Raw genomic sequence first — 14,874 nt, 5'->3', positions numbered from 1 at the left:
ATACATTTCAATTTGATAATATTCCTTGAAAATTGAGTTAATATGGGCAATAATAGTGTGGTATCCTACAATGATGTACAGGGGTTGGACAGAATGATCGGGACAGGCAAAAATTTATCGAAATTCAAATAACCATAAATCTGTGAAAAATCAATCGTTTTCAATCGTATTCTTACTGGTTCAAATTCATGTTCAGACCACTGGACACCGGAGATAATCCGGATTATTTGAGGGCATGTCAAAAATGCTAACGGCGCACAATGGTCGGATTCGTCAAATTTAACGACATAATTCGATAACACGAAAACCATCAGTGCCAGAGTTTTTACGTCTTCAGACGAAATTATCTACAAGAAAAGTTCTATTTTTGATGTAAGTTGTCATTAAGGTGGCCCTTTTGTGACAAATTTTGTAAAATGTATTTTCTTAATCTTTCAAATTAGAGGGTTGTACTGTTCTACAAAGTTGTAGAAAATTTAATTCTAAGCATTTTTGCCGAAATAATATTAATTTTATCTCATACAAAATTACTAAATTTAGATAGGGTGGTCCCGAGAAAAAAAAAACAATTTTTAACTTCTACTTTTTTCAATTCAAATTGTTTTCAAAAACTGTCAAAGCATCGCTTCACGGTCTTTGGATTGCGCATCTTTTGGTTATAGAATATGACTGCTAGCTTCATTTTAAAATATGTTATTTATTTTTGGGTTTAGTCCAGTTAACTAAAAGACACGCAATCCAAAGACCGTGAAGCGATGCTTTGACAGTTTTTGAAAATTATTTGAATTGAAAAAAGTAGAAGCTGAAAATTGTTTTTTTTTCTCGGGACCACCCTATCTAAATTTAGTAATTTTGTCATAAAACATTACCAATATGAGATAAAATTAATATTATTTTAGCAAAAATGCTTAGAATTAAATTTTCTACAACTTTGTAGAACAGTACGACCCCCTAATTTGAAAGATTAAAAAAATACATTTCACCAAATTTGTCACAAAAGGGCCACACTAATGACAACTTACACCAAAAATAGATCTTTTCATGTAGATAGTTTCGTCTGACAACGTAAAAACTTTAGCGCAAATGGTTTTTGAGTTATCGAATTATGTTGTGAAATTTGACGAATTCGACCATTGTGCGCCGTCGCCACCGACGATTTTCGGACCGGCACTCACCTCTACTGTCGTTCTACGCATAATTGTCCCATGTACATAGGAAATCTCAACAAATATGGGACAGATATGCGTATGACGGGAGTCTAGGAGAATTGTGATTTAAATATTTGCTCAGAACCACAGGATACCACTTGGTGCAAGAACGCTGCCTGCTAGAACAATTGCGTGCATGCAACAATTGGTGGAACCGGTTTCACAGATTTTACGGAAACGGCCTTATCTCAGGTTTTTTTGTCCGATCTGTGACATCAATATAGTAATCAACTCAGGAAGAGCTCTAGTTTATGTAAGAAATATAAAAAGAGTCAACATTTCAGCAAAGCTAAAAATACAAGCGCTCAAAAAATAGCATCTTTGACATGTTATCAAATAAACCGAATAATCTCCGGTTTCCAGCAGCCTGAACATGAATTTGATCCAGTTTTCCAAAACTTGATAAATTTCCCGTCAAACACTGTAAGAACCAAAGAAATCGGTTGATTTTTCACAGAGTTATGGTCATTTGAAATTCGATAAAAAAAAAATCCTGTCCCAATCATTCTGTCCAACCCCTGTATATCAAAATCAATTTGATTCATTCACGAGTTCCTCAAGAAGTGCTTGAAGTATTTTCGTGCTACGTTCGTATATGTTTAAACCATGTGATCAATTTGGTTGATTGCAAACTGAATAGCTAGTTTATATATATAGTAGAATGCATGAACTCTTGTAAGAAATATGCATATAAGTATCTTTTTCAAAACGATACTTCCCAAAAGTATAACCTTGTTTTTTTTTGTCTCAGTCGATTCTTTGACTAATTTATTGTCAAATTTCCCAAAGAATCATATTATTTGATGCCTCTAAATATTTTTAAAATTTAAACAAAATAAAAATAAAAAATATTTGATTTTCCGTTGGCATTCGATTAACTTTAATCGATTATGTGCACGAAAAAACATCAGGCATCCCTAGTTTTTTTCTGATGACATTTTGAAGTGCGTGTGTTTAACGATCCTCATATTTTGGGTAGTTTCGTTTTCGTTTCGTAGTATCGATCCTTTTGGGCACGGATGGGGCCACATGCGGTGTCGCCAAAATTTCGCGAGAATGAATCATATTGTTAATGTTGTATATTTGGCTTATGTCTTATGTTGTCATAGTTTGCTTTATGGTAATAAAGGACTTCTTCGAAGTCACAGTCGCTGGGTTTTTGATAATCATGAACAAACAGAGAGTATTAAATAGCTGTGTGGAATGTTTCGTTTTTCCATAAGGGATTCAATGATTCTGACACACACAAAAAATCTTCCTGTATGTTCGTTAATAAAAGGTCTAGATAGCAGTTCTGTTGATTCTTAATATGATTGATTTGGTTAAGCCCTAAGCTGTCAATTCTATCAAATATAAACAGTAGTGTTTCATTTTCCCCAACAACTGGAAGTAGGATTTGCTCATTCTCTGAATCCGTAATAAAGTCAGTTGATTAAAATCTCCATGAATATGTATTATGTGTGCAGCTCAAAACCGAATTTTTGAACTCACGACAATCAATTTTTCTCCTATAAGTCGCAAGTTTCATTACTGCGCATCTGGTGCACTGTATAGCGCATCTGGTTGCGAACAATGTGTACTAGTTGCGCAATGATGCGCTATAAGTTGAACGCGAATAAAATCGTTTTTCGCGAGTTCGAAATTCGATTTTCAACTGGAACCATAATACTTTGACTTCAGGTGGAAGTTGCGATAAAATTTCTTCCGCAGTTTTTAAAAAGCTTTCATAAGAAATTGTTTGCGCATGGTCCGGTGGAAAATACTTCTTCTTCTTCTTATTGGCATTACATCCCCACACTGGGACAGAGCCGCCTCGCAGCTTAGTGTTCTTTGAGCACTTCCACAGTTATTAACTGCGAGGTTTCTAAGCCAAGTTACCATTTTTGCATTCGTATATCATGAGGCTAGCACGATGATACTTTTATGCCCAAGGAAGTCGAGACAATTTCCAACCCGAAAATTGCCTAGACCGGCACCGGGAATCGAACCCAGCCACCCTCAGCATGGTCTTGCTTTGTAGCCGCGCGTCTTACCGCACGGCTAAGGAGGGCCCCCGGTGGAAAATACACAGAAGAGAAAACATGGGTTTCTCCTGCAATATTAGATTTCACCCAGACGTGTTCAAAGTTCTTGTATTTTTTGGTTGTTATTATTTCTGAATCAAAATTTGTGGAGATTGCAATTAGAACTCCACCGCCAGACTTTTTGTTAGATTCTGAGAAATCGCGGTCATCCCTGAATACATTAAAGCTACTTCCAAAAAGTTCTTCATTCCTCACGATTTTATCCCAGCTGGTTTAAGTTGCCAAAATAACCGAAAAGGACGAGCATAAAATGTTATTATTAATTTCCTTAATTTTGGCTGGGCTTTTGTGCGATTGAAATTTTGACAATATATCAAAATTTCAGTCGCATTCTGTTTTGGTGAAGAAGTTTTTGGAAGTACGTCGGTTGTGAAAATATTTACCTCTTTCTCGTCGAAATGAGTCGTTACTTTTGAAAATTTGGATTGTGAAATTTGTTGACGCTGTCCCTTATGTGTTGCAGATGTTGGATTCTCCGGTCACTATGATGACGACGGTAAGCTTCCAGATCATCAATTGTTGCCTTCTTAGAAACGCCATACTCCGCATGCACATCGAAGAAGATTTTCCGAAGTTCCTCATCTGTGGTTGGAAGCCCTTGTGATGCCAGGTTGATTTTGATGCTGATGGGTGTCATTCCTTCATGGCAAAATGATGACTCCATAGTCCTTGTCATACAAATATGCCAGATAAAGACGTACGATATACATTATTTTCGGGTCCCGTAGTCGAGCCTTCAGGAAACGTCCGTCTCCGTCAGCTGATTGTTGAGTCAGGCTAACTATAGGTGGACGCATTGGGTCAATTGACCATGCTGACGCTGAATTTGACGAAGTTGTGGTTGCATCAGCAATTTCCATTGGTAGCTGTTCGAGGTTGTTGTCATTTGAAATTTGTTTGTTTTGCCGGTATGGATTTATAGTCTCGCCCTTCCTGAAGTTGATGAATTTGGGGATCGAGAGGCCTGCTATTGGATGGTCGATGGTTGATGGAGGACCTGCAAATTGTTTCTTTGCATTGGCCAACAGTTGTTTGTCCGAATCATGAACGCGTCCGTGAACAGTTTTTCCATTTGAATTTTTTGTTTGATTTATGCTATTTTTTGAATGATGAAATTGTTGTTTTCTTCGTTTTCGGTTTCGTCTAGCCTTTGCTGCAGCCTTTTCCTGAAGTCTACGAGTTCGTTGTTTGGCATCATACGTAGACCAGTCCGGCCTCCAGCAATATTTGTTTACAAAAAATCGCCATCCAGATAATGATTGGTCATTTTCTGGCAGGTCCAAGTTGCTTTTCACAGTCTGATCCTCGGTTAATTCCTCCTCTAGAGTCATCAGATGTGGTGTATGAGTATCTTTGACGTAATTTTGTTTAACATCAGACACAGTTGTGGCAACACATTTCACTTCCTCGAGAATTTCCAAAAGCTTCGAGTCAGATGGAGGTGATGATGATGTTTCGGCCAAGTTTGAAAAAGCTATTATATTATTTGCTATACTCGATAGCCGTTCGTCCAATAATTGTGTTATTTGACCCGACAAAGTTAAATGCGATTCTCTGATGCCGGTCATAGTAATTTGAGCCTGTGAGTCATTCGACTTCATGTGCTGGTCAATTACACTGCATATGTTCGCATTGTTTTTGGTTATTCCTACCAGCGTGTCTTTTACGTCGATCAGCTGGTGCTCTATGTTGTCGAATAATTCTGCCACTAAGCTAAACTTTTTAAGGTCAGCAGCGATGCGGTGGTTGGTGTTCGTTTGCGCATGAATAGCATCCACCAGTTGTTCTTGTTGATAAAGTAACTTTCTCACATCGGCTTCTTTCCGTAAGATGTCTTGGCAGTTGGCGCACATGGGCACCATAAATGCGGTGATTATATGTTCGCGATGTCGTTGCACACCGATGCAGGCTGCATGGTATTTCTTCTCACAAAATTCACACTTCCACAAAAAGCGGTCGTCGTTAATGTTGCACGAAATTACACCGCACGACATAGTTAAAGATTCTACGTGACACAATTACTTAAAAGTTACGAACGCGGTTCAGTTAAAGTGGATTAAGTTAAAAGTAAAATATAGTTACTACGCCGCGCTACTGCACGAGTGGTTACGCGGCGATAAAAAAAATAAAATTAAATAAGTGCGGAGGAAGTTGAAAACACAACCACACTCGTCAACCACTCGTGAGGAAAAGAGCTGGTCATTTTTAGACAAACGTGGAGTACTTCGTCTTCGTAGCCGAATTGGTGCTGCCACATTCGCACCAACCGAAGCTAAGTACCCTGCGATTCTTCCCCGACAACACATAATCACCCTCCTAATTACAGACTGGTACCATCGTCGTTTCCGCCACGCCATACGCGAAACCGGTGTCAACGAGATGAAACAACGCTTCTAAATCTCCAAGCTACGCGCCTTGGTCGAAAAGGTCGCGAAAAACTGCATGATATGCCGACTGAAGAAAGCCGCACCAAGTCCTCCCGCGGTGTCAGGCCATTAGGCCGAAGGCCATTTGGCCGAAGGTCATTAGGCCGAATGGTCATTAGGCCGAATGGCCATTAGGCCGAATTAGCAAAAAGAAGCAAGAAGTGAAAAAAAATCCTTCTACATCCTTCTTCTATCTGTCTTCTTCCTTCTTCTTTTTTCCTTCTTTCTTCTTCCTTCTTCTTTCTTCCTTCTTCCTTCTTCCTTCTTTCTTTTTCGTTCTTCCTTCTTCCTTTTTCCTTTTTCCTTCTTCCTTATTCTTCCTTTTTCTTCTGCTTCTTCCTTCGGTCTTACGTCTCCCGTCTTTCTTCCTTCTTCCGTCTTCTTTCTTCCTTCCTTCTTTTTTTTCTTTTTTTTGCTTTCATCCTTCTTTCTCCCATCTCCTTTCCTTCTTCTTTTTCTTTCTTCTTTCTTCTTTCTTCTTTCTCCCGTCTCCCTTCTTTCTTTTTTCTTCCTTCTTCCCTCTTCTTTCTTTCTTCTTCCTTCTTTCTTCTTCTTTCTTCCTTCTTCCTTCTTCTTTCTTCCTTCTTCCTTTTTCCTTCTTCCTTCTTCCTTCTTTCTTCTTCCTTCTTTCTTATTTCCTTCTTCATTCTTTCTTCTTCTTTCTTCTTTCTTTCTTATTTCTTCTTCCTTCTTTCTTCTTCTGTCTTCCTTCTTTCTTATTCCTTCTTCCTTTTTCCTTCTTCCTTCTTCCCTCTTCTTTCTTCCTTATTCCTTCTGCCTGCTTCTTTCGCCCTTCTTCCTTCTTCCTTATCCCTTCTTCTTTTTTTCTTCTTTCTTCTTTCTTCCTTTTGCCTTCTTTCCTTCTTCCTCCTTCTTTTATTTTTTCTTCTTTCTTCTTTCTTCTTTCGTTTTTCTTCTTTCTTCCTTCTTCCTTATTCCTTATTTCTTATTCCTTATTCCTTCTTTCTTCTTCCATCTTCCTTCTTCCTTCTTTCTTCATTCCTTCTTCCTTCTTCCTTCTCCTTATTCCTTCTTCCTTCTTCCTTCTTCCTTCTTTCTTCTTCCTTATTCCTTCTTCCTTCTTCCTTCCTTCCTTCTTCCTTCTTCCTTATTTCTTCTCCCTTCTTCCATCTTCCTTTTTTCTTTTTTCTTCTTCCTTCTTCCTTCTTCCTTCTTCCTTCTTCCTTCTTCCCTCTTCCTTCTTCCTTCTTTCTTCTCCCTTCTTCCTTCTTCTTTCTCCCTTCTTGCTTCTTCCTTCTTCTTTCTTCCTTCATAATTCTTCTTCCCTTTTCCTTTTTCCTTCTTCCTTTACTCACTTCTCACTCCCCAAATCTCATTCGGCCTAATGGCCATTCGGCCATTTCGGTCATTAGGCCGAACGGCCTTCGGCCTAATGACCCAGCATCTCCTCCCGCAATGGCTCCACTTCCTGCGGCTCGTTTGCAACCATTCGTTCGGCCATTCAGCTACGTTGGGGTGGACTATTTCGGACCGGTATTTGTCAAAGTGAGAAGGAGCCAGGTGAAGCGGTTGGTAGCTCTGTTCACCTGCCTTACGATTCGTGCCATACATTTGGAGGTAGTACAGAGCCTGTCTTCTGAATCCTGCATCATGGCAGTACGACGCTTCGTAGCTCGTTGCGGGTACCCGGTCGAGTTCTATTCGGATAACGGAACATGCTTCCAAGGTGCGAGCAAGGAACTGCAGAAAGAAGAGATAACGAAACGGAATAACACATTGGCCACAACGTTTACAACCGCTCAAACTCGATGGTGCTTTATACCACCTGCCGCCCCTCACATGGGAGGTGCATGGGAGCGCCTCGTTCGCTCTGTAAAAGAAGCTATAGGAACCCTAGCAGAGGCCCCATGTACACTGGACGACGAAGTCGGTGCTGCCCGAAGCTGAGGCTCTCGTCAACTCACGCCCACTCACTTATATTCCTCTGGAGTCGGCGGATAAAGAAGCCCTCATCCCCAACCATATTCTTATGGGGACTTCCAGTGGCGACAAATGTCCAGCCAATGAACCTGTGAGCATCCCGGCCGTATTACGAAGCAGCTGGAGACTATCTCAAGCAATAGCCTAACGGTTCTGGTGTAACCGTCTCATCTTTCCTGCCGTAAGAAAGCCGCTAACGCAATGGTTTATGCGCCACTCTCGTTTCCGAGAGACCACTGGTCATGTGTTTAATCTCGTTGCCCGACTAGTCTGAAGTATGAGTGCTAATCTCTAGGGATTTTCAACGGTTGTTATGAGCTAACGTAAATAGATGGTCGCAACTACATAGAAGTGAACCTAGTGACGCACCGTTTCCGTGCGATGAATTGGCAGCACAACAACTAGCGTACTAGATGTCGATAGGTCCTGACGTCTTATAACCGTTGCGTCACCGGGGATCCTCGCTACAAAGGTAGGCCGAAATAAAGTTGCGGGGGAGGGCGTCGGTCTTCTCGGTACTCTACCCGATCATCCGCGAGCGGACGCAGGCAGGCCGGTCTTCCTCTGTCCCCGTTTGTCTACCAGTCACTGGCGGGCCGTGGCGAGGTCCTCTTCGGTATGGTACCACGTGCGTTTTAAATGCGCCAAGATGGCGGAATGCGATGGCTAGCTTGTAGCTCAGGCTAAACGGCGTCCGCTGGACGCTTTGTAATTGAAATTACAGCTCACTAGAGCAGAGTTTTCGCCCTTAGTGATGGGTAACACCTGATTCTTGAATTATAACTTTATAAAAACTGAGATCACCGGACTAACTTCTACTCTACGACCGACTTAAATTGGAAATGACGACAATTTCAGAAGTCTTTTTTCCTTCGTCATCGTTTTGGCGGTTACTAATATATTTTTACCAGTTTTAGACGACTTCCACAGTTGACTTCTATTACGCATTTTGTTGGCCATCTATCAATAATCCGTGAATTATTTTAGTGCATCTAGCTTAATTACTAATGGTTCTTAAAACAATTATATATTTTATTATTATTATATTTTACTTTGAAATATGAAATTGAGCGGAAAGTAGCAGACCGTTACAATGGGTCAAAGAGTATCTGCCAGTAATCACACGCAGATCAAAGTGGTTTGAAGAGGTTCGGGACATTTAACCAGGAGATTTGGTGTTGGATGTTGGTGGAACGGCGAAGGACTAGTGGATCCGCGGACGAGTAGAGACGGTGATTTCTGGACGAGACGGGAGAGTACCCCAAGCAACAGTCAGGACGGCAACTGGAGTGCTACGATGGCCAGCAGTGAAATTGGCAGTACTCGACGTTCTACATAGGGTTCACGGGAGAGGGGATGTCACTTCACCCCCCTGCCAATCATCCACTGTGGTGAATTAGTGCTGCGGTCATCATTATGGTCACTCAATCGTTGACCAATACAGCGATACATTGACCACCAGCGAAAAGAAGGATGGAATAGATGATGAACTAAACAAAAATAGATTGTTCTTCGTGAAGTTTCATGCTAAAGTTGTTACAATAAGTTAATTTCTATCTTAAACGTATACTTAAAACTATTGTGCTATTTATATTCCTAAGACTAAAGTGCCAATAACTGCATACAGGTAACGAACGATACAAATGCTAAAGTAGAAAACATGCAATTATGATATATTAAAATTAACCGAAATTGATTGCAGACCTATGTAGATTTTACACCCGATCTATAGCTGATAGCTCGGAGACAATCAGGAAACTTTGCACCGTGGTTTGCACAGAAATGTGAGTAATAATATTAATTTAAACAAGCATCAGTAAACACATTTATATTGAATTTGTAGCCAAAGTGTGAAGCATAAGCATAGACAGATCCCAGAGGGTGATAAGATCCCACACTCTAAGGTGTTCACCAAAAAAATGTAAGCTAGTGATAGGGTAGCCAGATTGATTTTTTTCGCTAATAAATTAATTGCTTAGCTTTTAGCTTACCATCACAAAATCGGGTTTGCTTAAAGGAATTTGGAACCTTTCCCCACCACAACACTTTTTTTTCGTTTAGTTGTTTCAATTGGTCTGCGTAAGTATTCGAGCTTTGATCTTCTATCATTTTTCGGGCTTCCCAGAATGACAAATTTTTATCCACTTCCTTTTCTCTTTTTAAGACGGGACATCCATAAAAGAACGCTCCGTGCTCGTTTCCGCAATTTATACAATTTTCTAGATTTTCACATTTTTCATGATAGTTATTTCCACTTTTTCTCACTTGAACAGTTTCTTCCAATGTGGCCAACCTTTAAGCCTTTGAAGCATCGCATCGGATTTGGATTTGGATATTTGGTCTTGTTTCCAGCACAGTGTACCTGGAGAACCAAATTTCGGACACACTCAAACTTCGGACGCTTCAATTCGTATGGGAAATTTTCTGAAATATTTCATCGAGATGTTTCGTCAAGCTGAATCGGAAGGACTAATAGTTTTAGCTTGTTTTAATATACAGTGAACGTTCGCTAATTGGGTTTTTTCTAGTTGGGGCGCTTTTTAGTTGGGGGTTCGATAATTGGGTCGAAACCCAATTAAAAAGCAGCTAAACGTCAGAATGTGATGTAAAAAACGCATTGACGTCTAGTTTCCGTGTTTGGCGGGATCGATATTATCTGGCGCGTAAAATTTTCTTTTGTTCAATGCAAAAAGTAAACAACATTGACGCTTGTCAAAGCGCCCCAATTAGCGAACGGCATTCGCTAGTTGGGGTGAGGTCGTGCCGCAATTAGCGAACGATCACTGTAGTTACATTCTAATAAGACATGTTAAAACAATGCGACAAAATTATTAAAAGACAGTTTGAGCTGTGCAGTGAGAATTGTTTTCAATTATTCTTCCTGGTACTGTATAATCAGGTGTCCGAAGTTTGAATCTTTGTGTCCGAAGTATGAATCTAACCTCACCGGTGTCCGAGGTTTGAATCAAACTGAAGCCGGACATTTTCATAAATTGCAAACATTATTTGCAATATCTTGCACATATTATATACGCAGTTCAAAGAAGAATACTATACTTAGTGATTGCAATGGTGATTTAAAATGTAGGAAAACAGGATGATTGCATATCAGAAAGTGCTTAAGCGTCCGAAGTTTGAGTTTGCACGGTATCCAATTTTAACTTCTTTGGGGGGTGTTTTTCCTTTAAGCGAAAGTACGGAAACTCCCATCGGGCTTGAAAAACGCTTGCTTTGGTCTCATCGAAAGGAAAAGTCGAAAACGTGTACATTACATATAGCTACGGGCTGCCCCTTTGAGTTTTTTTGTTTGTTTTTTGACCTTTTTTTCGGACAAAGATTTTTTCCCGTCCGTTCTTCATCATGGTATACTTTACCATCCCTACTTTCCCTCCAGTAGTTCCAGAACTTATTTCAATCTTAAATAATGTGACCAGACGTCTATTTAATTTTCCAAAGTTTTACCAATGGGACCAGTGGGACCGTATACCATAACTATTTTTAAATATTTTTTGTGGCCAAACTCTACGCGGAATGGACTTTTTTCACGTATATTTCCAAGCCAGTGCCGTAATACTGATAGGTGTCCCACGTTTCAAAGGACGCTTGAAATGATTATCGCCAAATTGCTGCTGATTCCTATAAAAATGAATAAATTTGAATTTTATTTTAATTAAATGAAAATCTAGCGCAATACTTATAATGATATCGTAGTTTGCAAAAATTATATTTTTTTGCTTCTTACGAAGTTCTGGAATTTTGCTTTTAATACCCAACCTCTTTGAAGCACGTTTGGTTGATGTATTTGCCAGCTCCCGAGTGCTGAATCGCTTCAGCAATATTTTTCATACTTTTGAGCTGAGCTTTTGTAAATACAAACCTTTTAGGGTTATCTTCATACAATCCGAAAAAAATCATCGGACTCTTTGGATTTCTGAACTTTTTCAATCTAAAAGTTCTCATTTCTTGTTAGGTTAAGATCGGTATCAGTGAATTCTCCAAAAAAGTTCGTTGCTGAGTATTCCAGCAGATCTAATACGTTCTTGACCAAATCCGATACAATGCCAATATCCTTTTGGATTCTGTTCTTTCACTTCACGTTCACTTCATCGCCCTCTCGAGACATTGAAATGATTCCGTGCGACCATTAAAACAATGGAGTCATTATAAATTAAGTTTAGCTTTTGGGCACTGAGCAACAAGTTAAACAATTTGCAATGGTCTCTGTGTTTGACATGGCATACTGACATATAAATTTCTTGAATTGACGTTTTAGATGCGTTGCAAAATCGATCAGTAAGGACATAATCACAATAGCTCTAATACTATTCGCTTCAAATCGACTTTATTTCGATTTGAATTCGCTGTGGTTATTATCTGTGAGACTCCCCTTGCAAGATGGAATTACTCCAGCCCATCACATTGCAACCACTTCTACAAAGTAAACGTTCAAACAGCACCGCAACGCGCATGCTTCGATCGAAAAGCTCCTACGCCACGTCTCTCACATTATACCAGTTTATACCCAAATATAGGCACATCGCCGTCACAGCAAACAGCATGCTAGTCGAATTATAGCGAACAAAAGCTCACACACCAGTTTTATGGCACTTTCGGAAGTTAAATGTTTCAATCGGGAGAGAACATTTTTGCATTAATAAATCATTTTATTAGACCCTATTAAAATTACATTTTTGGTTTCGATCGCATTACTAATCCTAAAGTGATAAATTCGATTTCTTTAGTCCTAGACAACACAAAGGTTAACGACAATAAGTTACTGTATTGTAGAAGTAGATCAGAAAAAATAGTACAAATTACGACTTCAAAGTAGATGCATTTCAAGCCATAACTGCTTTGTTCCTACACTGAAACAAATATCACCTTTAATATAAGGGCGAAGATATTGCAGCGTTGGTCACTGGTACCCAACGGGCTACTACTAACAAGTGGAACCGAAGTCACTATTTACAATTGCTGGTTTTGTTTCCGTTTGTGAGATTCATGTAACGTTGCTTTCCCCTTCTTTTAATAGTCTTTCATGGTTTCTATGTACAATGCTTAAATACTAGTAGGAAAATTTTACACGGAAACTCCCACCGACAGCGGAAGTTGGAACGACCGAACTTCCGCGCGCGGAAGCCCCTTTCATTTGGCGACGAGAACACTGACATTTCGGAACTTAAACCTGATTTTTTTTGCTCCTAACTAACTACGACTACTTACGCTTATTCTTACGGGTACGTCTTGCTTTGTTCTGGGTTTTGGTTCATTCTATTTACATGTGATTTTTTTTTCAATAAAAATTAGACTAAACTTCGTACGTGACAAACAAAACAGTTTGAGATTCGGTTCGACGTAGGTCTACGTCTTTCTCATTGGTTCGAGCGGTTCACTGCTCTGTCGAACGTTTCTTTGGAATGTGACTTTTGTTTGAGGTTGGATTGTCGACTTTTGTTTGCTTTCATGACTGATAATGGTTCAGACCTCTTCAACACTGGATCCCGTTGCGGGTAGCGACGGCCCATTAATACTAGTTTCGATCGTCTCGCCAGAGTCCGATGCACCGTAGACGTGGCCATTGCTGTAGTCTACGCCTTCGAGGTTCGGTGATTCGTCTTCGCTGGGAAGTTTCACGGTGAGGATTGAATTCATTGGAAGTAGTGCCTCTAAGCTGGAGCAGTCGTCCTGACAGTGGGAGGATGACGCGCCTGTTGGAGTGGTTACCGTCGGTAGCGCACTGACGTTGCTCACCGTGGACGAACTGGAGAACGTTCGACCTTTGATACTGTTATTGGAGTGCTTCCTCAGGAGGATCTCGTTGATCGGAATTTCGTACCCGTTGTCGGTGGGCATGACCTGGTTCTGCTGGGGCGAAGCCGGTGGCAAACCGACAGTCAGCGGGACGTCCTCGCCGGTCGAACATTTGCTGTTCTGGCTGTGGCTGTCATCGTAGACCAACTCCAGATACTTGGGGATGGTCGTGGTCATGACGGTGGCGCCGCTACCACCGCTCGATGAAGTCGGTGGAGTGATGATAAAGTTTCCACCGCTTCCGCTGTTTCCAACAAATTTGATATCTGTGGGGTGTGGTTGGGTTAAGAAGAAAGGTTAATTACAGGCGAACAGCTGTTCGAACACTACGTGTCTTGTGAAATGGAACTCGAATATGTACCTGCCATGAACGGGTTGTGATTGATGTCAGAAAGCAAATAGGATCGGTTAAATACCGCACCTGGAATGCGCAACGGGAGACAGAGAGAGAAAGAGCAAAGCGAATTGTCGGATTAGTGTGATGCATTTTTAGCGCGATGAGCGTGGGTGAGAGTTAGTGGTGACTTGAAGTTTGTGGAGGAACGGAAGTGACTTACCATTTTGAACCTTACAAGGGAACTGGGAGGTTATTTTGATCGAGTCGCTGGTTCGTTCTTTAAGAGATTTCAGTATTTCCAAAAGGTAGCGGAACGTTGGCCGATCTTCCGGCGAATAGCTCCAGCATTTCAGCATTAGTTGATATCTATAATAAGAGTTTGGATTGTTAGTGATTTGTGGTGGCAATTAAAGTTCGAATCTTACAGTTCTTCCGGGCAGTCCTGTGGTCGACCGAGTCGACCACCATCCCGTACGTAATGCAGCACTTCTACATTATTTCTCGCTGGATACGGTTGCTGTCCGAGGGTCATAATCTCCCACAGAAGCACTCCGAAAGCCCAAATATCGGACTGCGATGTGAAAACTCCATCAACGAGACTCTCCGGAGACATCCACCTCACAGGCAGAAGTCCTTCGCCTTCTTTTCTGTAGTAGTCATTTTTGTAGATGTCTCTGGCCAGCCCGAAGTCCCCAATCTTAACTACCCGTTCCTTCGGATCCATTGACGAAACCAAACAGTTCCGGCAAGCCAAATCTCGATGAACGAAGTGCATCTCCTCCAGATAACGACAACCCGTCGCCACATCCACGCACATCGTTATCAGATCCAAAAGGGAGAGTACCGAAGGATTACCCGGCGTCGGACGATTCGAGCGTAGATAGCTCAGCAGGTCACCTCCCTGCATCAACTCCATGATGATGTACAGTGAATCCAGATCCAGACAAACGCCAATCAGCTTCAGAATGTGTTTATGTTTGAAGTTGCTCATCAGGTGGGCTTCCTGCAGGAATTCAGCCTTTTCCTGCTCGGTAGCTCCCTTGCGCAGAGTCTACAAAACGGTTTGC

At 40.9% G+C, this 14,874-nt stretch overlaps 1 protein-coding gene across 4 annotated transcripts in view; it reads right to left on the bottom strand.

Annotated features, from left to right (window-relative positions):
* Positions 1–12,302: 12,302 nt before the first annotated feature.
* Positions 12,303–14,874, bottom strand: part of LOC134206372 (proto-oncogene tyrosine-protein kinase ROS) — a 94,329-nt gene continuing 91,757 nt past the window's right edge. For 3 of the 4 annotated variants that reach the window (XM_062682072.1, XM_062682074.1, XM_062682075.1), the window contains exons 11-14: positions 14,233–14,858; positions 14,028–14,173; positions 13,832–13,891; positions 12,303–13,736 (exon numbers count right to left, since the gene is read on the bottom strand). In XM_062682072.1, the coding sequence (XP_062538056.1) occupies positions 13,138–13,736; positions 13,832–13,891; positions 14,028–14,173; positions 14,233–14,858 (1,431 nt within the window). In that variant the 3' untranslated portion in view covers positions 12,303–13,137. The remainder of the gene's footprint in view (positions 13,737–13,831; positions 13,892–14,027; positions 14,174–14,232; positions 14,859–14,874) is intronic. The other variant, XM_062682073.1, reaches the window with a different exon arrangement.

The sequence above is a fragment of the Armigeres subalbatus genome, chromosome 1, assembly GCF_024139115.2.
Source record: "Armigeres subalbatus isolate Guangzhou_Male chromosome 1, GZ_Asu_2, whole genome shotgun sequence".
NCBI lineage: Eukaryota > Metazoa > Arthropoda > Insecta > Diptera > Culicidae > Armigeres > Armigeres subalbatus.
The sequence above is the reverse complement of the archived record's forward strand: the minus strand, read 5'-3'. Positions and strand labels throughout refer to the sequence as shown.